The sequence below is a fragment of the Patagioenas fasciata genome, chromosome 2 (genome assembly GCF_037038585.1).
Source record: "Patagioenas fasciata isolate bPatFas1 chromosome 2, bPatFas1.hap1, whole genome shotgun sequence".
NCBI classification, from domain to species: Eukaryota; Metazoa; Chordata; class Aves; order Columbiformes; family Columbidae; genus Patagioenas; species Patagioenas fasciata.
In genome coordinates this window covers 65580555-65596837 of record NC_092521.1, presented here as the reverse complement: position 1 = coordinate 65596837, position 16283 = coordinate 65580555, and the positions used below count along the sequence as shown (strand labels likewise).

At 37.0% G+C, this 16283-nt stretch overlaps 1 protein-coding gene across 1 annotated transcript in view; it reads right to left on the bottom strand.

The window, feature by feature from the left end:
• LOC136097897 (dynein axonemal heavy chain 5-like) overlaps positions 1-16283 on the bottom strand; it is a 170365-nt gene that overhangs the window by 40701 nt on the left and 113381 nt on the right. Inside the window, exons 62-68 of the mRNA XM_071804333.1 lie at positions 13778-13972; positions 10679-10834; positions 10226-10408; positions 6824-6994; positions 6045-6423; positions 4966-5237; positions 2920-3084 (exon numbers count right to left, since the gene is read on the bottom strand). Of these exons, the coding sequence (XP_071660434.1) occupies positions 2920-3084; positions 4966-5237; positions 6045-6423; positions 6824-6994; positions 10226-10408; positions 10679-10834; positions 13778-13972 (1521 nt within the window). The remainder of the gene's footprint in view (positions 1-2919; positions 3085-4965; positions 5238-6044; positions 6424-6823; positions 6995-10225; positions 10409-10678; positions 10835-13777; positions 13973-16283) is intronic.

The window sequence follows — 16283 nt, the reverse complement described above, 5'->3', positions numbered from 1 at the left end:
TCACCCCTGCCAGCCTGTCCCTTGATCCTGACCCATACACTCTCAACTTGTTCCTCATCCGCTCCTGGGCAGGATTTAGTACATTGCAGTTGCTCTCTCACATAGAGAGCAACTCCACCACCACGCCTGGCTGGCCTGTCTTTCCTGAAAAGGGCGTAGCCATCCATGACCACATTCCAGTCATGTGAACTGTCCCACCACGTTTCTGCAATTGCCACCAGAATTGACTTAGTCTCATGGACAGTTTCATGTTCAAGACCTACAGCTGAGTATTGTTCAAGCTGTGAACAACTAGTTGCATAAAGACATATCAATCTGGGTCTGTCTTCAGCTGGCTGAGAACTATGAAGGTTAATCTTAAATTTTCCTGCTGCTGGGACTCTCTCACTGTGGAACAACAAAGAAGGAAGTCATCCAGTCCGAAATAGCATGAATGGGGCTGCCCTATTTTTGCAGGAGAAAAAGGTCAAGCATATGGACAGAAGCTGTGCTGGGTCATTTGGCCTTAGGGTCAGGGAACAGGCCCTGACCTGACTTTACTGAACAGCATAAATGCAGCTGCTATATATGATCCTGCACATCCTGGCAAAAGATTGAAGGAGGAAAGAATGCCAAAGATAAGAAAGCACTTAAATCCTGCTCTCAGGTCAGTAAAACCTGAAGTTACAGCTAAAAGAAGCAAAGCTACATAGCTCGTGAAGTAGGCTATGTGCTGGAGTAGCAAAAACTTTGCCTTTTCTAAGATGTACCTGATTACACATAGCACTCCCATAAGCCACAGACTATGACTATCCCTGCAGAGTGCATAAATATTCAGCTTGTACATTATTCCCTAATAAAGCATCTGCTCATAATTTGTTCTTCTCAGCACTGTTACCTCTCAAATGGACAATCATTAAAGGTTATAGAAACATCAAGACAAGGAAAAAATACATTTTACTATAGATTGTCCTCATTTCACTCCTGTAAAGAACTGTATCAAAATGTCTGCATGCAGAATGTTTCTCTCAATAGTGAGACATACCAATATATCTGTGTCATCTTAATACCTCACTCTCCAGATGAAAACACCATCATTTTAGTCAGTACAATGGCCCTAACAGTTCTCTTGAAGGTTCTGTGCATCATTCCCTGAAAGAAGAAACTATCTCTACAATAATAAAAATCGAAGTCGAAGTGCTACGCATAATGAACTTCAGTTTAGTTCAGAAAGTTAAATTTTTAGTCCATCTTCAAGTGAAACTAAAGGGGGCAGAAATCCAACTAGTTTTAAAACAGACCATGCTTGGTTTACAAACACGGTTAGCACAGTAGTCACAGATACTGTTTCCATTTCTTCAGGAGAAGGCCATTGGAACTAGTAAATTTTAGAGTGAAAAATAAATCCTGGTCACAAATTTGAACATTTTCTACTGTAAACAATTATTTTTTATTATTAAGATAATACTTAGAGGTTACATCAATACTAACAATCTACTTTAAGACTACAAATCATGCCTGTAAAAGGAAAATCACTGAAAAACAGGCCCAGCATATCTTTTGGAAGTTTTCTATCATTAGGAAGGAAAAAACAAACCATGAAACAAAACCAAACAAACAAAATAAACAAACAACAACAACAAAACAACAAACCATGAATAGGATACTTTGGAGGTACAGAATCATATATACATAGCAAAATCAGACCCTTGGTGCAACTAATCTCTGTTAAGTCAAAGGTTTATTCTGAAAAAAAAAGTTGAGAAAGCCAAACAAAGACAGGAACTAAATACAATTTGTTGACAAACTAGCAAAACAAACTCAAAGCCCTCTTGTGAATGTTTCTTGAAAACTGTACGTGATTTCTAGATACATTTTTCAAAAGCTAGAGAATTACTGAAATGCTCCTCTGGTCCCACAAAAAAGAATTGTGTTTGCAGTTTGATTTGCAGAATCTGAATGGCTTTTGCAAATTTGAAAGGTTTCGATACACCTTGTGGTAAGATCTTAATTCAAGATCAGACAAGAACCTTACAGTTAAATATTACAGTTAACATTAGAGTTGAACTCCAGGTTATGACAGACTAGCTGAAGTTGCCTTGTTCATAAACCATGTGTAGACAAACAAGGGAATCCCTTCAGCTCTTTGGCATCCTCGCTTTATATTATTCTATTTGTGTTTCCTTAAACCATGAGAATGTATTAAAACTGCCTACTGCAATGGACCTTCAGAATGACAGCAAAAACTGCTGTCTTTTAGCAGTCACAATTAGCTAAAGAGATTTACGGGTACTCCCAATGTTTGCAAGTAAATCTTAGTGTGTACAAAATCCTGCATCTCTACAGGAAGATGCATTCTAACAGGGAGGAAAATTTATGGAGATCTACTGTGAATAACTTATTCTTGGGAAAATTATACTTGCATCTATACTGTGAACCATAAAACATAAAGCACAGAGTGCCTTAAAGTGACACTTTGTTGTAAATGTTGAACATCGCCATCAAGTGAACTGATTGAATGATAGATAGGGTCTCCAATTTCTTCATTTCTCTTGTCACCATATTTATTTTTTTTTTTCTCTGTCTTCCTGTAATTGTCATTACTGTCAGCTCCTATAGTAAATGTGACATAATGTAAACCACTAGTATTGCTTTGTTCGTATAGCTAAGTACTTCCACTAAGTAATGGATTATCAGTCTGCTGGATCAAGACAGAGGGATCATTGGAATCACACAACTGGAAAAAGGAAGAAAGTAACATTTACATTTCCTTAGTAGATGCATTTTGGCTACTGGTCCAAAACTAATTTCCAGAGAACACTTGTATGAATATAAATATCATTATTTGAACTTCTATAAAGTGTGGAAATACCATTTCTAGTTCAAAGGCTAGCTTAACATATCTTTATCAGCTCTAGCAAATTCCATTTAAGAGGATACCTTCGATCTTGCAAGACGTTCTATATTTTCAGTGGGGTCAGACCCCACTGATAAAAAGCACGTCAATGGTGTTCGACAGTCGCTTTCTGTCCACATTGCTTCCATGTCAAGAATAAATCCTTCTGCATATTTTCCTCCAAGAGATTCTGCAATGTAGTGTCGAGCCTAAAAACAAAACAACAACAAAAAAATTACGATATTCCTCTTTTTTTTTTTTTTTAAATATATATTTAGCATTAATTACTGATGGGGAATTTACCAATACCTACATTACAGGGCATCAACTTTCTAAACTTTCATTTTCAACTTTGGTGTAACAAAAGTTACAGTCCACAGGAGACAACCATTGAAATTCTCAGATGAGTAAACTTCAAACAAAGAAAAGAAAGAATTCTGTTCACACAACAGCCATCCTGTGAACATTGTTGCTAGAGGATGCAAAAGGTTTTTTTAAAAGAGAACTAAAGAAATTCATGCAGAATAGATCCACTGTCAACTCTGAGCACAGCCCAGATACTGCCCCTAAATCACTGACTGCTAAAGCCTGGTGGACAGCCAAACAAAAGAGTTTCTCTATACCAGCCCCATTCTTAGCTCCTCTAAGCATGTATTGTTGACACTGTCTCTACAGCATAGCAGATTAGACAGATCTTTCATCTGACCCAATTACAATCTTCTATATATTTGTTGGAACTTCAAACGGAAATTCCACTGTCCAGTTCTTATCCAATTCAAGTCTCTGATGCTGAATATCCATTTCTACAGAACATAAACACAGCTCAGACTTTATCCTTAAAGGTCAAACCTTCCCTGTGCCTCTATTGTCCTCTTTTCACAGACATTTTCTAAAAGGACTTCTAAAGCTATCCTGGTATATGAAATGCTTTTCTGACAGACATTATTTTCCAGCTGCATAAACTACTGGCACAGATTCTGAGGCACATATTATGGAGAGAAACACCCAGGAACAAGGTGGACTGAGGAAGATGCCAATTCCAGGAAAAACAACTTAATCATACACTATTAAGTGTAACTTCCGCTCCAGCAAAAAGAGAGGTAAAATTTTGTAACACTTAGGCAAACACAGAAGGGAAAGAAGAGATAAAGAAGATAATAACAAAACGCATCCCCTCTTTTCCTCGAAATTAAATAATTACAGTTTTTGATACTACTATTCAGAGACATTTTTTCTCAAACATGGTTGTGTAAGACGATAAGAGTGTTGATAAATGAGCAGTAGCAGCTCTATTGTTTGGTCTGCTTAAATTGTGGCAGATGGAGCTCCCATACGTCTCTCTTATTTACCAGCTGAAGAGAAGAAAAGGAAAAAGGATGGAAGGGGTCTTGTTGAAAAAAAGGTCCATAAAAAAATGGTGCCCCTTATACACAACACAAATGCTATCATGACATGTAATATTGGGATATGCAGGAAATCACAAGTACTATTTTCCAGTGTAGCTAAAGACAAAAAAAAAAAGTTAAAAGAGGGTAGTCGTGAGCTCAAACATCTCTTTCAGACCTACATAGAGAAGAACAATCCAAATATCACAGACCATGGAGAAACTTCAGTTTGCAGTTTCTTTCACAATATCTGCTACGAGACAGTCTTAATGATTATTTCTTCAGCATGGAGAGTAAGTAAACAGTTTATCTGCTATTTTAATTCACCTCTCATCAAAGTGAACTGTTTTACTTCCACTTCTGTGGAAAAAAATACGGATGTATCATCATCTGATTCACTGGAAGAATGCAACTGCTTTACAAGTTTCATGACTCCACTTTAATTGTCCCATACAAAGAGTGTATTCCTACAGCTCCAGCACAACTTATTTCATGTTTTGCAATCCCCTTTCTAATTCATTGCAAATAAATGAGTTAAAATTTATTTCACATATATTTATTATAAGGACTTCAATAGTTGATTTTCAAAATAGCTCACTCTGCAACAAATGTTATGATAAAACCAATCAGGCAACATATGTTTGGAACTAGCAGTTCTACAGGAGACATCATGTGGCATAAGCATTGTACGGAAGTGTATCTTACTTGAGCGACAGTATGATCAGGGCACCAGCTACGGACAAGGAGCAGTTTACGGAATTGATCCAGTAAACTGTCATACCCATCAGGAATAACAGCTTTTTCAGGTGCTTCTTCATCAAACCAAGCTTTCCAAGACTTCTCATTCTTAACAACTTGCACCAGAAGGTGATTAAAAGGGTACAACCTAGATAACTGCACAAGATTGAGCCATGTCATGTCAAGGATCCACTTTTTTGGTTTTGGTTCCACAGAGTTCAGATCTAAACTGGCACCTCCTGCAAAGTGAAAAGCATTGTGAAGGAAAACAATCATTGTTAAACAGAAAAATGACAAGTAATAAAAAATATATTTATTTCTATAATTCAGAGACTGAAAATCTTTCTAATCCAGGCCTAGAATGTGCATGGAAGAGTCATTTAACAAAGACAGATTGAAGAAGTCATTCAGTGCTTCCCAAAGCTGATATCCCAGTAATTTTTGTGCTGTTTTTTCTCCATCTATAGAGCTGGAGTAAAACTTTTCTATCTATAAGGATATTCAAACTCAGTTCTTCAGACGAGATGTAGAAAGGACCTATGCTTAGTCCAGTCTCCCTTCACTTACGCTACAGAATAAGAAAGCACATCACAGTATCACAGTATGTGATACATGTCAGATTCATTTCCAGGACTGTGCATCTTCAACACCTCTCAGCTCAACCACCACTCCAGTATCATGCTCAATTGCACCTCCAACACAGCTGAGTCACAGTTGAACATTAAATCCGAGTTTGCAAAGTAAACTGAGATATTTGGATGGCAAGTACTCGACTGTGTTTATCTCAGTAGCTGGTTGTACTTATCGTATCTTGGAGACAGTGGGGTCCACCCCTCATCACATTTTATAAACTTTACTAGAATTTTTCTTTGTCATTGTGTCTGAGTAGTGACATGCAGGGGTGGCATAATGCAATGCAATAGAGCAATGTTTTACAACATGTAACAGATTTCCACTTTTTTAATACTGACACATAAATGTACCGCAAAATCAGAATTTGGCAGTTCACAGAGATATGTAAACAGGCACGTTTTTAGAGAAATTACCTTTGATCAGTGTCTCAAATTCAGTGTGTGAAATCTTCTTGGCCTGCAAGTCAATCTTCAGTGCCAGAAGCAACATAAACAGGAATCTGTGATTTTCATACAGTCCTCGAACTGTGTACTTGAAGACTTCATAGGTGAGATGCTCTATTACATATCCTACCCTTTTTGCTGTGATCTGAGATTTCTGAGATCTTTCCACTGACAGGTCAAAAATGCCAAGGAACTGCCGTAAGGATGTTTGGTACATGACATTAACCAAGCTCATTTCCACAATTAGGAAATAAAGGATGCTACCACGACCAGCAACAGGCCGATACTCTTCACGTGCAGTATTGATCTTCACCTCTGTCTCCGCTGCTATGTTTAATTTTTCACTGACCTTAAAATTAATGGAAAAGACCATGAAGATTAAGTCATGTCACTTGTGATTTATATTGCACAAGAAAAAAGAAAAGGTCTTGATTAAGATCACAATGGTATTTTTAGTTGAGCTTTGCTTCCCTCTGTCAGTGTTTCAACATAGACATTGTGTCTTCATGTGTTCAAACACCAAGGCACAATGGGATTTGATTCAAACTTACACCTGCAAGGTATGTCTGGAATATAAACTCAATTTTGCAACATTTTATGAAGAAAAAATGATAGTGTTTCTACTATTTATTTGTTAAGAAGTCGGATCTTATATAATGTCTCTCAATGGAAGGGGGGGGGAAGGAAGAGGAAAAAATCTGTCTACAAATACTCTTTAAATTACATTACAAAATGTATTCAAAATTCACCTCTTCTGCTGTTGTTTTAGTGATTCTTAGGACTTCTATCAGAGACTCATCTTCAACCAAAGACCCCTCCGTACTGGTTAGACGGAAGAGTAGATTATTTTCAAGCTCCTGCATTTTCCTCTTGTTACTTGTCACTTCTTCTGTCAGTTTTACTCGTTCTGCCTCCAGTTCCTGCATTCAGAAATTTTCCTTAGAATATTTAAGATTAATTCAAAGAAAGACTCCTTATAATGACACAGAAAACATGTGATTTCGTTAATGACAGACTGGGGGCCTTGCAACATTTTCAGAAATACAGAAATATTATATATTATATACAGAAATATTATATATGTATACTGCGTTTATTTGATTAATGCAGCATACTGAGGAGCAAAAACATATCAGGATTACCAGGAAAAGCTTCCTCATTGTCAGATGCACAAAGCACTAAAGCTAGTTTCCAAAGGGAAGTGATAAAAGCCACATTACATTAAGTATTTAGTGTTAAATCAGACACAGGACTGAAAGATGCATTGTATGGATGGCTTTCACATTGTTAGAGAAGTTGACCGCATGACTTTTTCCATTTCTAATTTCTACGATTCTGTGACTTTGCAAGATAGGCTCTGCTACTGCTTATAAAATAGGAAACGTTACAATAATTATCTATGTCATATGGAACTTTCATGCTATTTCTACAAGACAGACAATGGCAAGGGAACAACAGACAAGTCAACAAATGCCAAGTGAAATCAGGCATCTATACTGCTCAGCCCAACACAGCTCAGGGATACCCCTGCTGGCTACCATTATTTCATTAATCAAGTCAACCTTCCTGTAAGAAAAGGCCAGTTAATAATACCAGTCTACCTACACCTACGGCTTCAGTTTATTTTCATTCTTGCCAACATACCAAATTAGAGAAAAAGAAGAGGGTCTCCTATATTTTAAAAAAGTGAGAAATTTCTTTACTCTCATAAACTTCTTATTTGGAAACCTGTTTGTATTATGTTTAAGGGCTACAGAATGTAGCTTCGTGGAAGATACAAATAACTGCATCCCAAGAAGAGAATGACTTAAGCATCAGCCATTCAGCTTCAAGTTTTCTGCATTTTCACCTCTTTCTGTATCATTAATGCAAAAAAAGATTAGAATTACACAAAAGGAGCAGTTCTACAGAACACTCAGGCATGCATTTAAGCACATGCTTAAATTCTACTTAAGGTCATGCTTAGTTTAAGAACAAGCACCTCATCCATTCTATTTGTAAGCCTGTAAAGAGCATCTTTCAGAAAATTAACAGATATGCCAGTTGCCAAGCTTTTGTTTGCAAGAGGATTTCACAATTGCATTTGTAACATAAAAAATAGCTGTTCTGGACACAAATAGCAGCAGTAATTCATTATCAAAGAACAAAAATACGCTGACAATTTATTTTTTCAAAAAGTTATAGGAGCAACCTTTAAACTGAGAATAAATACTTCTTTGATCAGATATTTCAGTGATCAGTATAGCAATCTTTAAGAACGTCTTGGTTCCCTTAATCTATTACTTCAGCTCAGTCAGTGGTCATACACTTGTCTTCTAGTTTGTAATAGAAAACCTGTCCTTCAGATTCTCTGTTCATGCTCTGTCTTGTCTTTGAACTAAATTTATCAGAGCTCCATTTTCTCTGGCTATCTACACCAGGACACTCATCTCTTATTGAGACAGGAGAGACAGAACAACGATGATTTCTTCATATCTGCAAAAGGGAAGAAGTTTAATAAAAGTTGGTCACCCACAAGCATGTCCCTGTGCAGCAAGTGTGCTGCTACTAACCAGCTGCCCTTGCAGCTCTCTTCAGCTGATACTCAGCACTGGAGGGATATTTTTCAGTGACTGTATTTTTGAACTAGAACACAGTCAAGGTGTTGCTACATAAATTCAATAAGAATTCTCTAACAGTTTTGTCCAGGAAAATAACACAGTGAGGGCATCTGTGTGTCGGGAGATGAGTTTTATATGAAGGTCATGAGAAACCCATTTTGCTTCTATTCTGATTTACACCTCTGTGTCCCATCAGAGGGAAGTTAGTCAGGATAGTCCCAGCTACTTCTGCTGATGCTGTTCCCTTTTGCTTACATGAATATACATCTATTGGAGTGAAGATTAGAAGTTTTGCATCCTTAGCATTTGTCCCACCCTGCTAACGGATTGCTTTTCCTCAGTACCTGCTGTCATAGCTTTTCCATTTTTCATGGAACAATTCATAGCAAGTTTGGGCATAATAACTTTCTGTCCTCTGGTTGTGACTTTCAGACTGCAGGAAGGGCATGTAGACTCCAGTCCTTGCTTCAGCAAACGCTTGTTTGAGCAAAGTGCAAAGGCGTTGGCCAGAGAAAGTGACAGCACCGCTAAAGCACACTGGTCAGAACATGGCTTGGGAAGCTGAAGAAGGCAGAATGAGTTCCCTTAGGTGGGGAACTGCCCTCACATGAAAAAGCCCACCTGAGTTACTTATTGAAAACAGCAGCTCTGCTAATCCAAACCTTAATCTTTCTTACTTTTCTCACAAAGCCACAATGACGAAATGTTTGATTTGAAATAAATAAGTCACTCAATTGGATGTGAAATACAACTTCTATGCTTTCACTTTAATGAGAAACGAAGCAAATATTTCATTTGAGTGTAAGTGGACCATAGCATTTATGTATTTATTAGTATGACTGCCACAGTAAAAACCACAGATTTGTCCCCACTGCCTATGATGAATTGACTCCTCAGTTTTCAGATAAGCAGGCTGTTATATTACATCACACAAAAAGAAACACGAACTACCTAGGAATTGAATTATTTTGGAGGATGTATCAGATTTTATATTATAAAATAAAACTCTTGCAAAATATCTGAGAAAGGATTTTCCCCTTTATATTTGCTTCCACATAATCAATGGAAATTTCAGTAAGGGCAGAGTCAAGTCACTGTTAAGGGCTCCGTAAAAACCTCATATCTCTTTGCACAATATAGTCTGGCTGGCAGAAGTAGTTTGGGTTCATAAGCATTTTTTCATGTAATTCAAATTATGTTGAAAAAAGAATTCAGAAATAAAAGAGGTCTCTGACTGAACAAGGAGCCTTTGCTATATATGAGGGAATAAAGATGCTTTATGTATGTCATGTATATGCCTGTGATGTATTTTTAATGAATAATTTTCTTTCTTCTCTTTCCAAGGCCAGGTCTTAAGATAAATGTCTAGGTCCCTCCATTCAATCAACAAACAGCTCCACATTGTCTTGCAGCAAATGCAACATCCCCTAAACTTTCATTCATATTTTTGTTTTTGCATTTGGTTTCAACCAAGACATAGAATATACCCACTCATGGTGCAGATATTGAACAGGCCTTCCCTCTGTACAAATAGTGCAAACTACTAGATACCTGTTTTTCTGTGAGTATGACACGGCCAAGCAGCTGATCTTCCAGCCCTTTCATAGTAACAGTAAAGTCAATCACTGTTGTTCTTGCACTGATTTCTGGAGTATAAGCAGGATTGGCCAATTTCGTTGTCATATAAAGGGTAAACCCCTTCATCAGATCTACTTCCTTGTCACCTACTTTCACCTGAAAATAAAACATTTTACTCATTTTTCAAAAGCTGAATTCGGAAAAGCAGTTCTTTTATCCAGTGAAAAATAGGTGAACTCTTTTTTCTACATTTTCATTAATACTTTTTAAACTTTTTGCTTAAAGAGTGAAAAATCCCCAGCCCCATGAGTTCACTGCTCATCTTTCTAACTGTTGCCAAGGTGTGAATCTCGACAGTGCCCAGACTACCAGACACCCAGCAACTCCCCTACTGGTTTTTACTTTCATGTTCACGATTCATCTTACTTTGTGTGTGGAACCAGATTTTATGAAATTTTTTTCCAAGATGTTATCAAGAGCAGGATCAAGTTCCTCTCCAACATCTTCTATTAACAAAGGTCGTCCAAGGGACAGGCAGTCTTCTATATGATTTCTGAAGAACCTGTGGTTCATAGCTGTAACCTAGGAAGATTGGTTCATAATATAGCATACATTTGCAACCACATAGAACACAGCATAAAATCTATTGCAGCTTTCAAAAATTACAGTCATCCTGAGATACCTACACAAATGATTACATTTTGGGAGCCAACAGTAAACCTCTGCTGAAATGAATGGAAGTTTTGCTTTACGCTTAGCAGAAAAGGGGATCACATTTGATGTTTTTCTTTATTGTTACCTATTTATTTACTTATCTACATATCTATCTAATCACTGTAGTATCTTAATACCTTTTAAATATTAATGGATTTATGCTCAGAACACTAATGGGAAGCAGGGGAATATTTTTAGTGTTCAGACTGGGAACCAGTGTTACATAGGAGGCCTGGTCTCACATCAGATGTTGAATTTCCAATTCAGTTCTCATTTTAGAATATGAAGTCTTAAAATTGCTAAAAATCACATAGACTCCTTTTCATTTATTTAAATTTAATAAATTTAACATAAGCCTTTGAGATTATAATTGAATAGCCTTCCCAGCCATCTGTTAAGATATGGTTTGGGGTAATTTTTTAACCAGAAAAAATCCTAGGATAGACATGTTTTTAAAATAAATCATTGTCTTGCAGGCAGTGCTCTTTGAAAAAGGTGTAATTAAAATACCTAGAGGCACATTACACAGTCTTAAAACAGTGTATTATTTAAAAATTAATACTGTGTTCCACCACTCTGCACTTTTAGGCTTGTTATAATGTAGGTATATACATATCCACCAAAACAGCACGTTGCTTACATTTTTAGTCCAAATGAAACTGAGGGATGAGGTTACTGTCTTACTGAGCAACAACATAACCCTAACAAGACCATGGCAAATTACAGTATCCCAGATGTAAATGCATGATCTAAATACTCTGGTATTTAGATTCTTGACATAACCATGTTCCTCCTGGACTTTACAAGGAGAGAACTCAGATTCTTCTAACACAGCTGACACCTGACGATAATCGAATTTTCATCAAGAAAGCTTCCTCTGCATTCAAAGGCTGCTTCTGTGTGTATTCTAAGTTTTGAGAGTACTCAGCAGCTCAGTAGTTAAGCCCTGTCAGGATTCACAAATTTCATCAGCTGGATATTCACACATATTGACCACAGGGCAAGCCTGGTAGACGTTTTTCTCTAGCTCATCTGCCAAATGTAATTATCGCTTTTAATGTAGGAATAGTGGGGAGAGAGGGAAATGTATTTTAATTTACATTTCCCAGCCCTTGCTTTGGTGAGTATGTGATAGAGAATCCTTATGAATTACTGGAGTAGAGAATGGAACCTGTGTATTCCCAGTCACCTTCTGCAGGCTGCACACTGGCACGTGGTGAGAGCAGCCACCTCGAGGGTGGACAATACAGACCCAGTGCAACTTACAGGAGGGAACTGAAGTTGCAGCTTGAAGGACACGTCAAAATTATTGGGGAAAAGGCTACAGCATGGCAGAGTCATTGTAGGTCCCTCACTGAAAGAGACTCACTGTTGCCACTCTTCAGCTAAGCCTGGCAGCTCTCTGAAATCCTAGGCAGGCAATGCAAGTCTCAAAGAGGATGAAATATGACATACGTCTTTCTCTCTATTGTTTCCAGTTACTCACACTAGCTTTTCTTGATCCAATTGTGGGGTGCCAAAGTAAGGTCTGATGTAATTTAGAGGAAGCCATGTTATCTACCCTAAGACAATAGATTTCACACAGTCACAAAACGCCTAAATTCTTCTGTGAATAGCACTTATATGTTTTAGGAGAGCTTTTCATCATATTTTTAATAAAGGCACCCACTCTTGCAAGATCTTTGAATGTTGCATATTATTTTTCTAACTCTTCTCAGTAAATGCTCCCCATTTCTAGCTGCATTTCTATATGATTTTTTTGAGCACATGCAACTTACCAGAAACTGGATTTGGTGTGGGACTGAATATTGGGCCTTTCTTAACAGTTCCAGGAAATACAGATCCAGGTCAAGCTCCAGAAGGCTAAAGATCTAGCTAATGACATCACCATAATGTCATCAGCTCCCTGGATGTCACCATCCTTACCTTCATTCTCAATTTCTTTTTCTTACCCATCACTCTTATTTTCAGTGAAGATAGTATAGCATGGTGTTCAGGTGATAATCTACAGTTGTAGGATAGACTTGATCTATTAACTACTAACTCCAGTATCATGCTCATCTGGCCTGAAAATATATAATCTGTTTAGATCTTTATCATAACCCATTTTATCCTTATTGATGTAATAAAGCATGGAGGGTAGGCTGATTAGAAGGGAAAAAAAAGGAAGTTTTGAATTAACTAGAAGACCCAGGTCCCAAACAGGATGCACTGCTAAACAGAAAGTGAGAAGGGTAGAAAAATGAAGCAACTAATATTTTTATCACATGCATTTAATCATCAAGATGCAGAGACACAGCCTAAATTCGGGCTTCATGTTTGATACGCCCCAAAGATCACCAGATTTCCATTCTACCTCAGAACACCTTTTTTTTCCCAGTTCCTCCCTTTTTCTTTTCCCTACTTTCCTCTTAAAATGCTCACCCTAAAACATTATTGCCATGCAGCAAAAACTGCCTGATCCTGTCAGGTGTTAATTTTGTAAGTCATTTATTTCCCTCTACATTTCTCTTTCTCTATGACAAGTAATTAAAAGATTCATCACAAAAATACATATAGCATAACGTATAATTCCAATTTGCTCTTGAAACAGTCTTTCTGGGAGATGACAAAGTAGTGCAAGCTATTTCACCCTGAAACAGATAGGTCACAGATTTTGCATCAGTCTTGTTGTCATTTCTGCCTAACTCTATACTATGAACATCAGAATTAAATTACACATGATGAAAGTACGATGACAGAAAAAAGTTTCCATTGCTAACTATGATGTGACATAACACATGCATAAAAAATATTAAATTAACTATTTACCTGGAGCCTGTTATCTTTTTCCTTATTTTTAATCCATATCTTTCCTTGACCTTGTGGATCAATCAGCAGAGGATATCTAGATGCTTTTGTGACAATGATGCCATTCTGAATTGAAAGGTCATCGTTTGGAAGACCCTGGAGGTTCCATTCACCCACTGTAGCATTGTCAACAAGCATACCAGTAAGGTTCAGGTCCTAATAGAAAATATGTGATTACAAAATTAGTACCAGTTAGAGGAGTTATACTAAAATGTTTGATGGAAGGTTTCTCTTCTTATTGCAATCATAATGCATGATAGAATGCATTTGGTAGTTATAGTTTATAGTTTCCTTTCTTTAAAGTTCAACATCCAAATCATTAAAATTGGGCAATAATGACAGTGAATTCTGTTGAGGCTTTAATGTCCATCAAAGAGTGCCAGAGAAACTCTGAAGCCAGTTCAATATCTAATGACGAACTGATTTTAGTATTGGCAAACTCTTTTCTTGCTAGCTCAAGAGGAAGGGTTGTCTTGGTCACAAGAACATTCTCCTGCTGTAAAGTTGTGAAGTGCCCTCCAAGTACATATATGAATACAGGATGGTTTGTAAGAGACTCAGAGAAGAAAGAGGAAATGTACTACGGATCAGTCACCATGAATTATCATGGAAAGTTATTGTTGCTGTGGTCAGAACACTTGACAGCTCATATGTTCTCCTAAAGTTTGATTTGCACATGTCGACTAATCTGCTTTATTTTATTCACTACGAACAGTGCCTGGCATCTCAAGAATGTGTATGTGAAGAAAACAGTGCTTAAAATCACAAACTAAGCTCTCCAAATTAGAAAAATAGCTTAATAGTGATGTGAGTTTAATAAGAATAAAATTGAAGAGTTTTTTTTTATTTGCTCCTTACGTTTTTCACTCAAGAATTGCTACATGTAAGCTTTCTCCGCAAACAACACGTTTAAAAACAAAGAAAAAGCCTTTTATTCCTGTAAAAATCACATAATTCAGCATCCAAAGCCTAAAGCAAAATTTAAACTACTGTGAGAGTTGTGATACAATCACAACCATTAGTGATACCAGTGGTTGCAAGACTCAAAAGCTTTTTTATCCCTTTGATTTTTTTACTACTCTGATTATTGGAGAATCTGAATGAAGCAACACAAAACATTCTCAGAAGGGAGAGAAAAATTAATAATCCAATTTCATTTGTGAAAAGGGCAATAAAGCATTTAATAGCCAAATTTTTCAGCAACTGGAATCTAAAACCATATTTACCTCCTTAAGCAGATGAGTGGGGTCTAAAAATATTTGAATTTTTTCTTACTGTAGCAGGAAATATCAGTCACTCTGAAACTTAGCTAATTTAAGTATCTAACTACACAGATAGACAGCTAATTTTAAACAGCTCTCTTTAAATTGTTATGCCTAAATGATTCATACACCCACAGCCAGTCAGTCTGTGACAAAGTAAGGCAGATGTCAAGCCTTTTGCTTGAACTGCAAAGCTGTTTTCTTTCTGTGATGTGAAGTATCATGAGAAGCCCATATGCTGCCTTTTGTGAGTACTTAATTCACTGGAAAAAAATAAAATGCTCTTCCATACGCTATCATTGAAATCATAGTCCTGTCTTTAACAACAACTATCTAAACAGAATTATAATTATCATTTGAAATTCGGTAATTATGGCATTTGGGGTCTAACCTGTCCATATGAAAAAAAAAAGAAAAAAAGGCAACACACAAACAATCAAAAAGTGGGTGCAGCTGAGTAGTAATGTGGTCAGAATATCTTCACAGAGGCAGAATTTTAGTTCTTTATGTCTTGCTTTCTAAGGACATTATACACCCAAGTGCTTAACTGGTAAGAATCTTGACAGATATTCCCTAAGGTAAGTAGCTTTTAAGAACATTTTGTACACTGAAATTGAGAAAGACCTTCCCTGGGATGAATGTGTGTAGGATAAACTCCCATACCACACTGGTAAAGAATCTTGCCTCAGACTGCACTGCTACTGGTACTTTATTAATAAATCCATCCTGGCCTTACATATTACTTATCACATGGAGCTTTCAAAGAGCTTTGCTGGGTAAGTGAAAATCATTCATCTTTGTATTGTAAGTCATAGCATAAATTGGGTTGGGCTGTGAGGTTCACTCTGTCAGGTCAAGGTTAATAACTGTTAGAAGCAGCATTATGCACTACCTAACGTAAAAAAAAAATAAAAAAAATAAAAAAAATATATATATATATTCACAAGCAACTTCTATGAGACGAACAGCATGACAAACCTCTCATAGCAAATAGGTCTCCCTAACATGGGTTTTAAGTGTTAAATTCCCCAAGAACCTGAGAAGAAGATGCAGGAGGGATACTAATCTACCTTCAACTGTCTCACACGGTACAGCTACAGCTGTACACAGGTTAAACACTTGCTCCCAGAACTTGCCAGCAGCACCTGCTCTGTCAAAAGGATAGGAAAGACCACCCCTGGAATTAATTCTCCAACCTTTACAGC